General features: G+C 44.9%; 1 protein-coding gene across 1 annotated transcript; it reads left to right on the top strand.

Moving 5' to 3' along the window:
* Positions 1-51: 51 nt before the first annotated feature.
* On the top strand, positions 52-11,147 carry C4bpb (complement component 4 binding protein beta). The gene is made up of 6 exons (XM_052736846.1): positions 52-2,157; positions 2,681-2,851; positions 4,340-4,516; positions 5,127-5,220; positions 10,283-10,409; positions 10,944-11,147. Exons 1-6 carry the CDS (start codon positions 2,106-2,108, stop codon positions 11,097-11,099), a joined length of 777 nt encoding a protein of 258 aa, XP_052592806.1. The 5' UTR covers positions 52-2,105; the 3' UTR covers positions 11,100-11,147.
* The last annotated feature ends 1,987 nt before the right edge of the window (positions 11,148-13,134 follow it).

The raw sequence follows: 13,134 nt of genomic DNA, 5'->3' as shown, positions 1-13,134 counted from the left end.
AAAATGTGCTTGAAAGTTTTGAAAGAACTGATTCTGAAGTTATCAAGTGTTAGCTATGTTTCCAGCTGTTGGTGTGTCGATCAAGTTCCTCTAGCATTTCAAAGTCCGTGGCATTGTTACAGCCATGCATTGTTACTAGGCTAGACATTCGTTCATTGGTGTACAAGTATTTAATGACTGCCGCTTGATTGCCAGGTGACGACTCAGTCCCGTTCTGGGAAGCCACAGACAAGCAGGTTAAATGTACCTTCTTAAGTTGGGGGATGGTATTAATAGCCTTGGAGGCCTTTGAAGATGGGCCCTTCCCTCCTGGTGGAATTTTGAGCCCATTTCTTGCTTCTTTGGTAACACTAGAAAGGCAAGCACCATAGGATTTAAATTACTGTATGAAAAGGCAAAGTCATTGTTGAGCTCTGTTAGGTAAGGCTACTTCCTCCTGCTCAAAAAAGCAGGGTCTAAGCTTTACCTCTGTTCCTGGGTGGAGAGCTGACATTCTAAGCCTCTCAAAACATAACGCTATTTTCTTTTAAGAGTTAACCAGCTAGACTGGTCAATCACCTGGCCAGGATCCCGCCACTCCCCCACCCCAAGTCACCCCAGGAAATCTGATTTACTTGATGCCATGTTAAGGAGAGGAAAGAATAATTAATAAAATCGAGCAGCATCCAGGAAGAGGTAGCTGTAAACTGATAATGAGGTGATGTCCTTCCAGAAGCTTCTTCGGGCAGAGAGTGCTTCCCTTGGGCAACACTGCAGAGGCCCTCTGCTTTCAGAAACGTACACCTTTCCCTTCCTTCTTTCTTTCCAATCAGCCCAAAGTAGAAGTAGGCACTCTGGGATTTCTCATTCTTTCTCTTAAGTACCCCAACCCCAGTCCCAATGCGGCTGCTTGCCAACCTCCAACCTCCATTGCGTACTACATGGCTTTATTTCCTCCTCTTCACCACCTCGCTCCTCATGGCAGCTGCCAGGGTTTGCAGGCTTGCCTATTCTGTTGTTCTTTCCTGCAAACTCTAATAAAATCATTTGCAAGTTTCCTTCTGACTCTGTTTTAAAATTCTTTTATCAACTAGATTAAGAACCCAAAAAGAAATTCTTAGTTTCCCGGTAGTACTTGAACTTCCAGTCTTCAGTGCTGAGCATGGGCCTGAGGTGGCTAATGTGGAAACTGATCTGGTATGGATGAATGTACTGAGGCATTCAAAACAAGACTGCTTTGGCTCAGAGCAAGGCCACTGCTGCCTCCAAGGAAGACCGCTATCAGAGTTATTGATAATGAACTCTAGCTATAAAATGTGGATGCCGGCTCGAGACAGGTGGTTGTGTTGAGCTATTTCTGACTCAAGGCTGAAGACTGTCATTGCTTCTAACAATGCTTTACTTCTTCCAGAACACTGTAACATTGAAACACTGGCTGACTGCCCATGAAACTCCTACCACCAGATCAAAGCCGCCCCTTCAGTGGCCTCTGGGTAGACTTGGCCTCTCTCGTGTCTTTCCCACTGTGGTGGTACTGAAGTCTGTCTGATAAACTCAGCTTCTGCCTTTGTGTCTTTGGTGCGCTCATTCCCAGCTTACGTTATCTTCTCTGCCTGTCAGTACTATTCCTGGCACAGAAGAGGATTTAGAAAAGGAGGGAGGAGGTGACACTCAGTTTGCTCTTCACTGGGAAAGCACCATCGATCAGCACCCCGTCTTCAGCCCCCAGAGCTGGAGAGAGCTGTAGGCAGTGGACTGTAAAAACACTGGCAAATATTGACAGAAGTCAAGGTCGTGGAGGACCATTTGGCCCATGCCTGTTGGGGAAGGATAAACCTGCAGTTTAAAGTGACTGGTCAACTGGTTTGCATTTCTAGAAACTGGGAAATTTCTTAAAAGTTTAAATCTGGCAGCTCTCTAATCATCGTTTGTGGTGCAGAGCCACGGACTGCACTGTCTTCTTCCTGCCGTCCGTTCTTCCCTGTTACAGGAAGGGCTTTTCTTTTTCACGTCTGTTCCAGGAGGAAGATAGAACTTCTCTAGAAGTTCTGATCCTAAGAGGTTAGAAGGGCTTTTGATCTAAATCACGGTTTAATTTCACTCTGGGTCAAGTAACTGCTCGCCAAATGCTCTGTTGGGTTGTGTGCTGTCTGATGTGGCTGATTTCTGCCTTAGATGGTAAGTGTGATTTCCTTACAAGATAGCTCATGTCAATTTGTGGTTTAAGAGGCATTCTGTATACAGTTTTAATGAAATTTACATTTATAATATTTATTAGAAGTTCTCAATTATGGAATATGCTCTATACTCATGGGGGACCTAGTATATATTAGTGGTGATCTTGCTTCTTCTGATGGTCATTGCTGATTTGCTCTTTTTATTCTGGGACCCCAAAAAGTGACAATTTCAAAATCCTGAGATGCCAACTATTGAAAACTCTAGGACTGATACTTAGGAAGGAATTGCTTGTTCAGGAATGGATAACTTGTGGTTGAGTTTGACTACAGTGCCTATGATCTGCTTGGAAACGTAACTTCAGAAATTCCTGGAGAATGAGGATTGGGATGTACATGCAATGGGAGAGAGAGGACACAGTGTGAGAGGATTAGTTCCCCAGAGACTTGGCGGGAGGAATTCAGCGGGGTGCCCTTACAGCCAGTGATATGCCACACGATTCTGTTCTCTGTTGTCTTTCCAACAGAGAGCTGTTCGGAAGTTCCTCCAGTGGACAACAGTGTGTTCGTTGCAAAGGAAGAAGAAGGACAGATTATGGGGGTGTACCTTTGTATCAAAGGCTACCACCTGGTGGGAGAGCAGTCTTTGGCCCTCAGTCTCTCAGAGGAATGGGAGGGCTCCTCCCCTGAGTGCCGCTGTGAGTTTGGTTTTTCTGTTCACATCGACATCTCCTATATTCTATTATATCCTGCGTCCCGTAGGCCATGTTAAAATTGTAAAAACAAACAAACAAATAAAAACAACTCAATTTCTAAGAAGCTATTCTCCATCTCTCCCAGGTGCTTCAGAGACAGGACCTTGCTACCGTAGCCCATCATGTTGGCCTGGAATTTGATATGTAGCCCCTAGTGCCTTGGAACTTACAACCTCTCTGCCAGTGCTGGGATTCCAGGCACATCACCCATGCCTGTCCATCATGTTACTTTTAAATTAGGAGAAACTGTATTCTCAATTTACATATCTGATAAGTGAGATTAAAGTGGCTTGCTCCAGGTAGCAAAACTCATTATGTTATCTTATCTTCTACAATGACAGAGCATAATTCTTCCAGATCAGTTTGTTATTATACTTTCTAATAAGCTGTGTTAATTTTATGTATACATGACATTTTGAAGTTTCTTCCATGTGAAAAAAATTTACATCCCTCTCCATTGACCCCTGATTTTCAACAAGAAAGAAATAATTAAAATACATAAGAAGAAAGAAAGAAAGACATGAGTAAGTATATATTTGGCTACGTGAAAGAAAAGGAAAGCTTGAAACATAGGCTTAAGATGTTTGAACCGTGTTCACCGTAGCAGTATAGTGGACATGCTACTGGTAATAGCTAGTTACGCCCTTCATGATGTGTAGTCCGGTTGTCAATCATATCATTCTTATACATGACCATGTTTGTAACACTATCCCATGAAAAATGTCTACCATTCCAGATAGGGAATTAATGGCAGACCAAAGTTAAGGATACTGCTGAAGTCCAGCTTGGTGAATCAGTGAGTTTATTGGGGTTATTTACAGAACTAGGGGTGAGGGCTTACTTAACAGGAGCCGGACTGACTCAAAGACGGCCGGCCGCATTATCGAAAGCCCACCCCGGCATTTATGATGGCTCACAAAAGCTGGGAACCTGCAGCTCTCTGTACAACTTGCAGGCGAGCTAAACAGGTTGAAAAAAAAAATCTCTTCCAGGCCACTCAGCTGGTCTGAGCAGCTCCCAGCAGTCCTTGTTGCTTGTGTAACCTTAGGGAGGGAAGAACCTTGTGAATCTAGTCAGATTCAGGAAGTTCCTGAGGCTTCTTAGCTGTTTTCTTGCTGAGTCTTTTTCCCTTTAGAACTTCCAGAGTCTTAATGAGCCTTCTTTTGAAGGTCGTCGGTCTTAAGGAGCTTTGGAGGAAATTTCCACACAACAGACCCCATTCCTTTTTGTCCACTGTTATGGTACCTTGGCCTTTTCTCATCCTGCATGGGTATGGTTTGATAATCATATCCTCTTAGATATGATAAACCTATCCTCTTAGATATATATGCACCATTAAGTACCGAGTTACTATTATCTTTCTGAAGCTTGGGGAAGCGTGACTTTTACTCCATTCTAGCCTTGTAGAGCACTGACTGTTCTCTTCTCCAGTGGGCCACTGTCCCGAGCCTGTACTGGAAAATGGCAGGATCAATTATTCTGGGCCTGTGAATGCAAGTGACAAAATCGTGTTTAAGTGCAATGATGGTTACATTCTCAAGGGAAGCAATTGGAGCCAGTGCCTAGAGGACCACACCTGGGCACCTTCCTTGCCCATATGCCGAAGTAGTAAGTACTGATTAGTATTGTCACTCTGGGTTAAAATTGCTTTTTGGTGCCATATTAGTGTATAAACCAGAATAAAACCTTCACCTTCTGTCTTGTGAATTACTTTTCCTTCCCCTACGACACAAACTTTAATTGTTCTTTTTTTCCTCTTCCCTCCCCTCCTCTCCCAACTTCTGATCCTCCTGCCTCCACTTCAGGAATGCTGGGATTATTGGTGTGCCACCATTCCTGTTATCCGACGCTGGTGCTTGAACCCAGGGCTTCATGCATGCTAGGCAGACACTCTACCGGCTGAGCCACAGCTTCCACCCTAATTTGCCTTCTTTTGCAAATTAGGTTGGCAGCCCTACAGTGTGTAGCTCCGTTCCTGGAGCTCTGCCAGTCAGAAAGGATTCCCGGTTGGTTCCTTGTAACTCAGGGGGATGAGCTGGGGAAAGAGTCTTTTCCATGGACAATTCTGATTTTCACGAGAAAGAATGGGTGGAAAGCATGCTCCCGGCTCTCACTTGTACCAACGTGAAGATGGCGGACTGTAGAGCACACACAGTGTACTATCCTGTTGATTGTACCCGGCTCCCACAAATCTCACTCCAGGTCGTCTTCCCCTTAGGAGACTGTGACCCTCCTGAGATTCCTAGCCATGGCTACTTTGAAGGAGAATCTTTCACTTCGGGGTCTGTTGTTACTTATTACTGTGAAGACAGGTAAGCGTAGAGTACCCTTTATATCCCAGTTGGGGCAGTTCCTTTTCTATTGCCGTGATAAAACACCACAGCCAAGACAACGTGTACAAGGAAGGGTTGATTTGGGTTGATGGTTCCTGAGGGATAAGAGTCCATGACTATCATGACAGGGAGCATGACAGCAGGTGCAGGGTGGCTGGGGAGCAGCAAGCAGGGGGCTCACATCTCGAACTGCAAGCACTTAGCAGAGAGCATGAGTCTTTCAATTCTCATAGCACCCCTCCAGTGACACACTTCCTCCAACAAGGGCATCCCTCCCCGAACAGTGCCACTAACTAGGAATGAAGTATTCAAGGGATGGAGACTGTGGGGGACATCTTTTTCAGACCACCACCCTAGTGAAAGTATTCTATTTGATGGTTAATGGGGGTATCCACACTGTTGGAGTTCTCTTCTGAGGGAGAATGTGCTATCTACATATCTAAGATATTCTCACTTATTCTAACTGCTACAGTTATCAGTGCTGTACCCGACTGTGGGTGGGTCTACCGCTAACACATCTAGCCTCCAGTGGGTGAGTGGTCAGTATCTTGACAACAGCTTCTAGGCCAATGGGTTCTGTGGCTATTAAGACTTCATAAGTAGTACACCCTTATTTTTCCACAGACACATGCATGGATAGCACCTTATCGTGTGTGAACTATCTACATAGCCTGTACTTGGTCCACAGTTTGTTTTGCTTCCTTGAACACTGTGGAATGAGCTTCTGACTGTCCCATACCTTCCTTTGTATTTGAATTGTAGAGTGGCCTTAAGTGGGAGGGGCCAGACGTTGGGATGGAAGCCCTCTAGTATCAAATCAGCCCTGCAGATTTCTGTGTGCTCTTACCCATGTAGAAAAGGAGGAAAGCCTGTGCCTTGTCTGTTATATTTGTGGCAATACTTTCATTTTATTGTAACAGACAACACTCAAATATTTCATAAACAATCCAGGTCCTTGGACCTTGTTTGGATTAATGTCTCCTCAGTGTAATGCAATATTTGACCAGTTGTTGGTTTCAGTCCATTCCTCTAGGTCAGATATTGTTATCCCATGGCATATTGTGAGACTGTGTAAATAACCCTGGAGAACCATGGTGAAAGTCCACTGATGGCTTTCCCAGATGAAAGGCGAAATATTCTTGCCTTTCAACTACTATATCAGAGCTGAAGAAATCACTGGACAAATCCAGTACATAGAGCACAATGGTGATGGCCCAGTTGTATTTCCAAGACTTTAACAGTGTTAAGTATAGCCAAATACAACTTATTTAATGTTCCCGGTAACCAGCTATCTTAAGCTGGGTCCTATCAGGTCCCTGGATAGGGGATGACAATGAATTAAAGGGATTACACACAAGCATTGTGATGTTTACCTTCCCCAGTTCATGGATTGTTTCTGTGATCTCTTGGTGCTCCCCCATACCTTTAGAAAGTACTGGTAGATGGCCTTGGCGTCAGTGGAGTCACTGGTGTGGTTTCTCGAGATTGGCTTTATGGCCAAGACATGTTTGTTTGTCATGCACCTGTTTCCATGGTAGTTTGCAAGAACTTTCCCCATGATACATCTACTCTCACAATATATTCAGGGTTATGGCATAGACCTTTGGGGGCATATGCCCCAGACTTAAAGTGAGAACTGGGACTGTTTGTCCACCAGAGTTCTCAGTTCCTGCTAAATGGTTCTGAAACTCCTCTGGAGTTCCAGATCTGTGTATTTTTGGCACCTGGAGCTGTCTGCATTGTGACTCTTTCTGTGTTACAGGGACCAATATGTAGCCAACTCTGTATGAGGAGCCTGTTTCAGGGACGTGGAGCCTGGGAACAAGTGTCTGTTCACTGTTTTCTCCAGAACCAGGGGCTCACTGTACTGTCTGGCTCAGGGGAAGCCTTGTTTCTCATGGCATTTCCAGCTGGAGGATGGGCCCAGATTTTCCCTTTTATTCCCTCACACACACACGGGTGCCTATTCTGGAGTTCTAAAGGTACACACTGTCTTTTCAGGAATAGGAGTTGGAATCTTTTCTTTTTTTTTTGGAGCTGAAGATCGAACCCAGGGCCTTGTGCTTGCTAGGCAAGTGCTCTACCACTGAGCTAAATCCCCAACCCTAAAGTAGCATTTTTTTTTAAATTTATTTATTTTTTTCAAAACAGGGTTTCTCTGTGTAGCTTTGCGCCTTTCCTAGAACTCACTTGGTAGCCCAGGCTGGCCTCGAACTCACAGAGATCCGCCTGGCTCTGCCTGCCGAGTGCTGGGATTAAAGGCGTGCACCACTACCGCCGGGCTTGGAATCTTTTCTTAAGGGAGTGATTTCCAAAGTTTTATTGTCCAAATTTGGCTGCTTGTCTCTTTTTTTAAAAACGTATTCTTGCCTGACAATTTCATACATGTAAATAATGTATTTTGGTCATTTTCATGCCCCCCCCCCCATTGCCTCCTTTCACTCATCTCTCACCCAGTTCCACCCAATTCCTTCTTTCCAACAAGTTTCCCTCATATTCCTGCTGTGTTGGGGGACACCCACTGAGTTTAATTGGGGCTGCTTGCATTTGGGAGGCTCCCTGGGCCACTCTGCATGACTCTTTCACCCCGCTTCTGTGTTTACTTATTCTGAGTACAGCACACCCCTGTAGTTTGTCTTCCTCTCCACTGAATCTGTCACCATCTGAGCCTTCTAGTATTGTTGGCATAGCATAGCAACCTTCTGGATATCAGAGCTCAGACCTGACTGGAGGTACCCAGTGCAAGATGCCATCTCTCATCTCTACTGTACACGTCATTGTAAGCACCAGAAAAAGTCACCACACACATTGTGTGTTTCATTCCAGAATGACTGCAATTCCTCCACGGGTGTCTATATTTCACTTGGCATGGGGTTGTCTTTAGAGTTGGACCAAGCATGTCTAGTGACAGTCGTTAACCATGCCGCCAGTACTCCGCATTACCTTGTGGTGGCTGACTATGACAGCTGCCCCAGTACTGGAGAGATGCCACCAGCCTTCGTGTCCCACAGTCTCAGTAGGAGGCACACACTCTGTTTTTGATTGGACTTGGCTCTCAGTTCCACTACCTCTAGAGGAGTGGAGGGGTGTCTTAGGGGGATACAGGCAGATGGTGTGAGTCCTTATCGTCAGGGGATCTCCACATTAGGTTGTCTGTGTCTTGGTAGTCTGCTGCAGAGTCATACTTGTGAACGCTCATCTGCTAGCTCAAGCTTCTTTGCTGAAGTGTCTTTGCTGTTGACTTATGCCACTCTGGCATCTCTTTCTAACTTTAGTTCTCCCTATGATCTTTCCACTCATGAGCTCGTGTTATTTCCTTCTTTATCATTTATCTATCTATCTGTCTGTCTGTCTGTCTATCTATTTATTTTGGTTTTGCGAGACAGGGTTTCTCTGTGTAGCCCTGGCTGTCCTGGATCTCGCTCTGTAGACCAGGCTGGCCTCAAACTCTCACAGAGATCCGCCTGCCTCTGCCTCCCAAGTGTTGGGATTAAAGGCGTGAGCCACCACTGCCTGGCAAATTTTATTTATTTTTATTTTATGAACATTAGTGTTTTGACTGCATGTATGTCTGTGTGAGGCGGTCGGGTCCCCTGGAACCGGAGTTACAGACAGTGTTGAGCTGCCATGTGGGTGCTGGGAATTGAACCCGGGTCCTTTGGAAGAGCAGTCAGTGCTCTTAACCTTAGAGCCACCTCTCCAGCCTGTTATTTCCTTCTCGATGGCTTCTTTGAGCCAACATGATTGTCTTGCATTGGCAGCAGTGGCCACTCAGTTTTCCCACACTGATTTGTTGGTTGCCTTCAACTTGGCTAGCAATCTTTCTTGGACTTTTGAGGCGCGCACATACTCACAGGGAGCTTCCCACAAGTCACAGAATGGGGACACATCAAATCACATAGGTGGCTCTGGCCAGCCTAGGGTTTCCCTGGCAGAACCCATGTCCACACCCAGAATTTGCTCATACCCAGAATTCCCTTTTGGAATTCTGCTGACAAGGCTAGTTTTATGAAAACTCTCTCACCAGGAAGGCCTCAGAGGCTTTAGGGGTGACAACTATTTGAAGATACCAAAGGAAGAAATCAGCAGACTCCATGGGAGTTTGGACATCTTTTATTATCAAGCAATCCTTGGTAGCATCAGGCCAGAAAACAGGGATCTGCACCATGTTTACAGGCAGAGCAGCATCTATATACAGAGGGAGCAGAGGGAAAATGGATTCTAGTACTCAACGCTGCAGTAACGAACTTCTCATGGGCCTGGTCTGCTTGTCTACCAGGCCTTATATTCCTTCTCTGTTTTCCTGTCTTCAAAGGAGAGAAATGGCCAGTTAAACCCCGCCCCCTCCATCAACAGGTATGCCTACAGTCTGCAGAACATCTGCAAGAATGGGGTTGCTCTAACTGCCTCAGATACAGATAATGGGATATTTCCCACAGAATCCAAGAGCAGAAACCTTAAACAAAAAAATCAGAAATGTAATGATTTAGAGTTTGGACCCTTAAAGCATTGTAATAAGGACTAACCCTCCTTCAGATGGACTGGTCTCCCTCCTTGAAGGGGTTCCCTCCCTTTCTTTCTCTTGCTTTAATCTGGGTCATGTACCTTCTTCAGCCTTTAGGTCCCACTTGTCAGTTTTGAATCACCTTTTGCTTTTCTGATCACACACCACTGCCTTCATTTATCCCATTCACCTGTACCTGCATTTTAGAGCTTAATACAGATGCCTGTTTAGGTTATGATTGGTCAAACACTTCTTCCCTCACCCGTCCCCCCAAAACACACTGGCTCTGAAGTTTTTACTTTCCGCCATGTTAATCTGGGTTGACTCATCCCTTGGGTCTGCCCCCCATTTCAGGAGAGCTGTTTTGCTTCATAGCTGTTTTGTTAGAATGAGATAACTTAAGAGGACACTAAGGCTCAGGGGGCAGGAAGGTGGATTTGATCGCAGATTGAAACACTGAAATACAGCTACACAAAACCAGTCTCCATTGCTCAGCCTAGAAGATGCGGAGGCTAAGCGTTGTTCTGACATCTCCAGGTACCGTTTAGGGGGCACACGGAAGCTGCAATGCATTGATGGGGAGTGGAGCAGTTCCTATCCTACCTGTGAGCCCGTTCAGGAAGCCCCTAGACCTGCTGAACAGATTGCACTTGAGAAAGCAATTGTAAGTAGGGGCTGTTATCCGTTTTGTTCTTAGCTGCAGTCTCGGGCCTGACTTTACTCTTGGCATATGCTTAGTGGATATCTGTTCATTTCTGGGTAACCTTGACCTGATCGCAGAAGGGGGGTCTCATAAAATGCCAACTCACATTTCTAGATAACATTCACATTCATCATCACAAACACCTCACAAAACCTTCTTATGGGATGTATTGCCTCATTCAGCATATAAAAGAAGGTATATAATTATACTCAGTGCCTGGGATCTGGAAGTACTGGCCACTGTGAGAAGCTGATCCAGTTCTAGATTCCAACACATTCTGAACACATTTGTTTTCCTTCGGACTCACTTTGGCCTGTATTTATTCTTGGAGAAATATTAATGATTATATATTTAAACCAGAAAATGTAAATGACTGATGACATTGAGGGCTCAGATCCACGTGAACGTTCCCTGGGTTTGCAGCTTAGTGGTTTCAGAGTAGAGAACTGAATCTCAGCCCCCTGGTTGTAACTTTAAAGGTTTTTCTTCCCTTAGCTTGCCTTTCGGGAGATTGAGGACCTTTGTGGTGCCACAGAGAGCTTTGTGAGAAGACTGAAGGAAAGTGGAGTAACCATGGAAGAACTGAAGTATTCCCTGGAGATGAAGAAAACTAAGCTGAAGGCAGATATTTTACTGAAATATCATAGCTAAGCAAGATGGAAACAGAAATACCCTGTGAATAAACAGCTTCTGAAGGTGCTTGCAGGTCATTCCTTACTGAGCTGAAATGCAAGGTCATGTGGCCATACAACTGATGTGTGCTTTGGGGGCATGTGTGGGAATTTTACTAAGAATGTAGAAGGGCCAGCTCTGGTGGTTATCGGGTTCAGACCAGAGTTGACAACATGCTAATGGAGAATGTAGAGATTCATTCTTTGGCTGTGAGGGAAATAAGAAACCATGCATCTGATCTGAATGTACCTCACATGAGACATGAATTTTAAGTCAAAATTTTCTGAGATAGGAACTAACCTTTCAATCTGGAAAAATATACTTACAACAATTACATCTTTAAAGTTACCTACTGAGCCCCATACACCTCTCAAGCACCAAAGATTATTGCCAATGCTATTGATTATTGTTTCTGACAACTTGATAGTAAGTCCCTATTGCTGAAGACACCACATACTTAGGACATACCACATGGAGAAATCTTATCTGGTATTCAACTGGAAGTTTCATCCCTTCTGGGTAGTATTCACAGTGCTGGGAGGTTCTATACATGCTACCAGAGGAGAAAAGTAATCATTAATTACCTTCAGCTATGATGCTGCAAGCTATAATAATGATCCACGTACAAGCTCTGCCCATTGGCACAACAGTGGTACAAATGCTGGGGGAGTAACCAACCACTTTTTGATTGGCTTCAAGGCCTTCTTCATGAGATGGAACCCATCCCCGACACCGTGTAAGTGGCCAAGACCTTGAGACTAGAGAGGTCATAGGTCCTAGGGGAAATGTACCATTATGATTCTGCAAAAGGAACATAGCAATAAAATGACTCCTAATGACATACTGCCATATCCATGTATCAGTGCATCACTCAACACTCATCAGAGGACCTTCTTGCAGTAGGTGATAATTTAGACAGAGACAATTGGACAATATGCAGAGTAGAGACTTTGGAATTGCTCAGCTCTGAATGGGATTTTTTTTTTTCATCACACCACGACCCTTAAAACTTGGAGTTATGCAGAAGAGAGGGTGGAAATGTTTAAAAGCTAGAGGTGGTAGATGACGTTAAGGACACAGCATTTTCCAGACACAGTAGGAAAGACGCACATGTGACCTCACAGAAACTGTGACAGAACGCCAGGACCTGCACAGACTCAAACAGGAAAACATCCCAGCACGGAGGACAGGAAGTGGCCACAGCCCTGCCCCTAGCTAATAAGCTATTCTCAACTAATAGCTGCTGGGAAAGGGAATATCACTTCTCTTTAAAGGAGTAACATTGGTGTATCAGCCACATTCCAGGGCAGGCCCCATGTTCAGGAAGAGTTAGTCAACACAAATCAAACTCCATGGTTTTAGTAAATTTTTTCCTTTCCTTTTTTGTTTTTGGAGATGGGGTTTCTATGGTGTAGCCCTGGCTGTCCTGGAACTCTCTCTATACTCCAGTCTAGCCTTGAATTCCCAGAGATCCACCTGCTTCTGTAGACGAATTTCTAAACGGTCTTATTAAATAAAAAACACAGAGCCAGATATAGGGGTGAAAACCTGAGAGATCACGGAAATAGGGAAAGCCACAGGGAACCTCACCTCACCAACTCTGCAGCTTCCAAACGCAAGCTACTTCCTGTCTACCCACGCTTATATGCCTTGCTGTTCTGCCATCTGATTTGCTCTCTCTGTCCAGCTCCATCACTTCCTCTTCCTGCCCAGCTGGCTCTGTCACTTCCTGTTGTCTGTACAGACCTCCATGGTTAACTAGTGTTGGAATTTAAGGCGTGTGCCACCATGCCTGGCTCTGTTCCCAATGTGGCCTTGAACTCACAGAGATCCAGACAGATATCTGCCTGCCAAGTGATAGGATTAAAGTCGTGTGCTACCATTGCCTGACTTCTATATAGTGGCTGGCTTTTGCCTCTGATCCTCAGGTAAACTTTATTGGAAGACACAGTATGTTGGGGAACACAATACATCACCACATGATTCTGCTTCATGAAGGCTGAGATGAAAATTG

Source organism: Peromyscus californicus, unplaced genomic scaffold (genome assembly GCF_007827085.1).
Source record: "Peromyscus californicus insignis strain IS unplaced genomic scaffold, ASM782708v3 Scaffold_14__1_contigs__length_90479793_seg_2, whole genome shotgun sequence".
Taxonomy (NCBI): Eukaryota; Metazoa; Chordata; class Mammalia; order Rodentia; family Cricetidae; genus Peromyscus; species Peromyscus californicus.
This window is presented reverse-complemented; position numbering and strand designations above follow the sequence as displayed.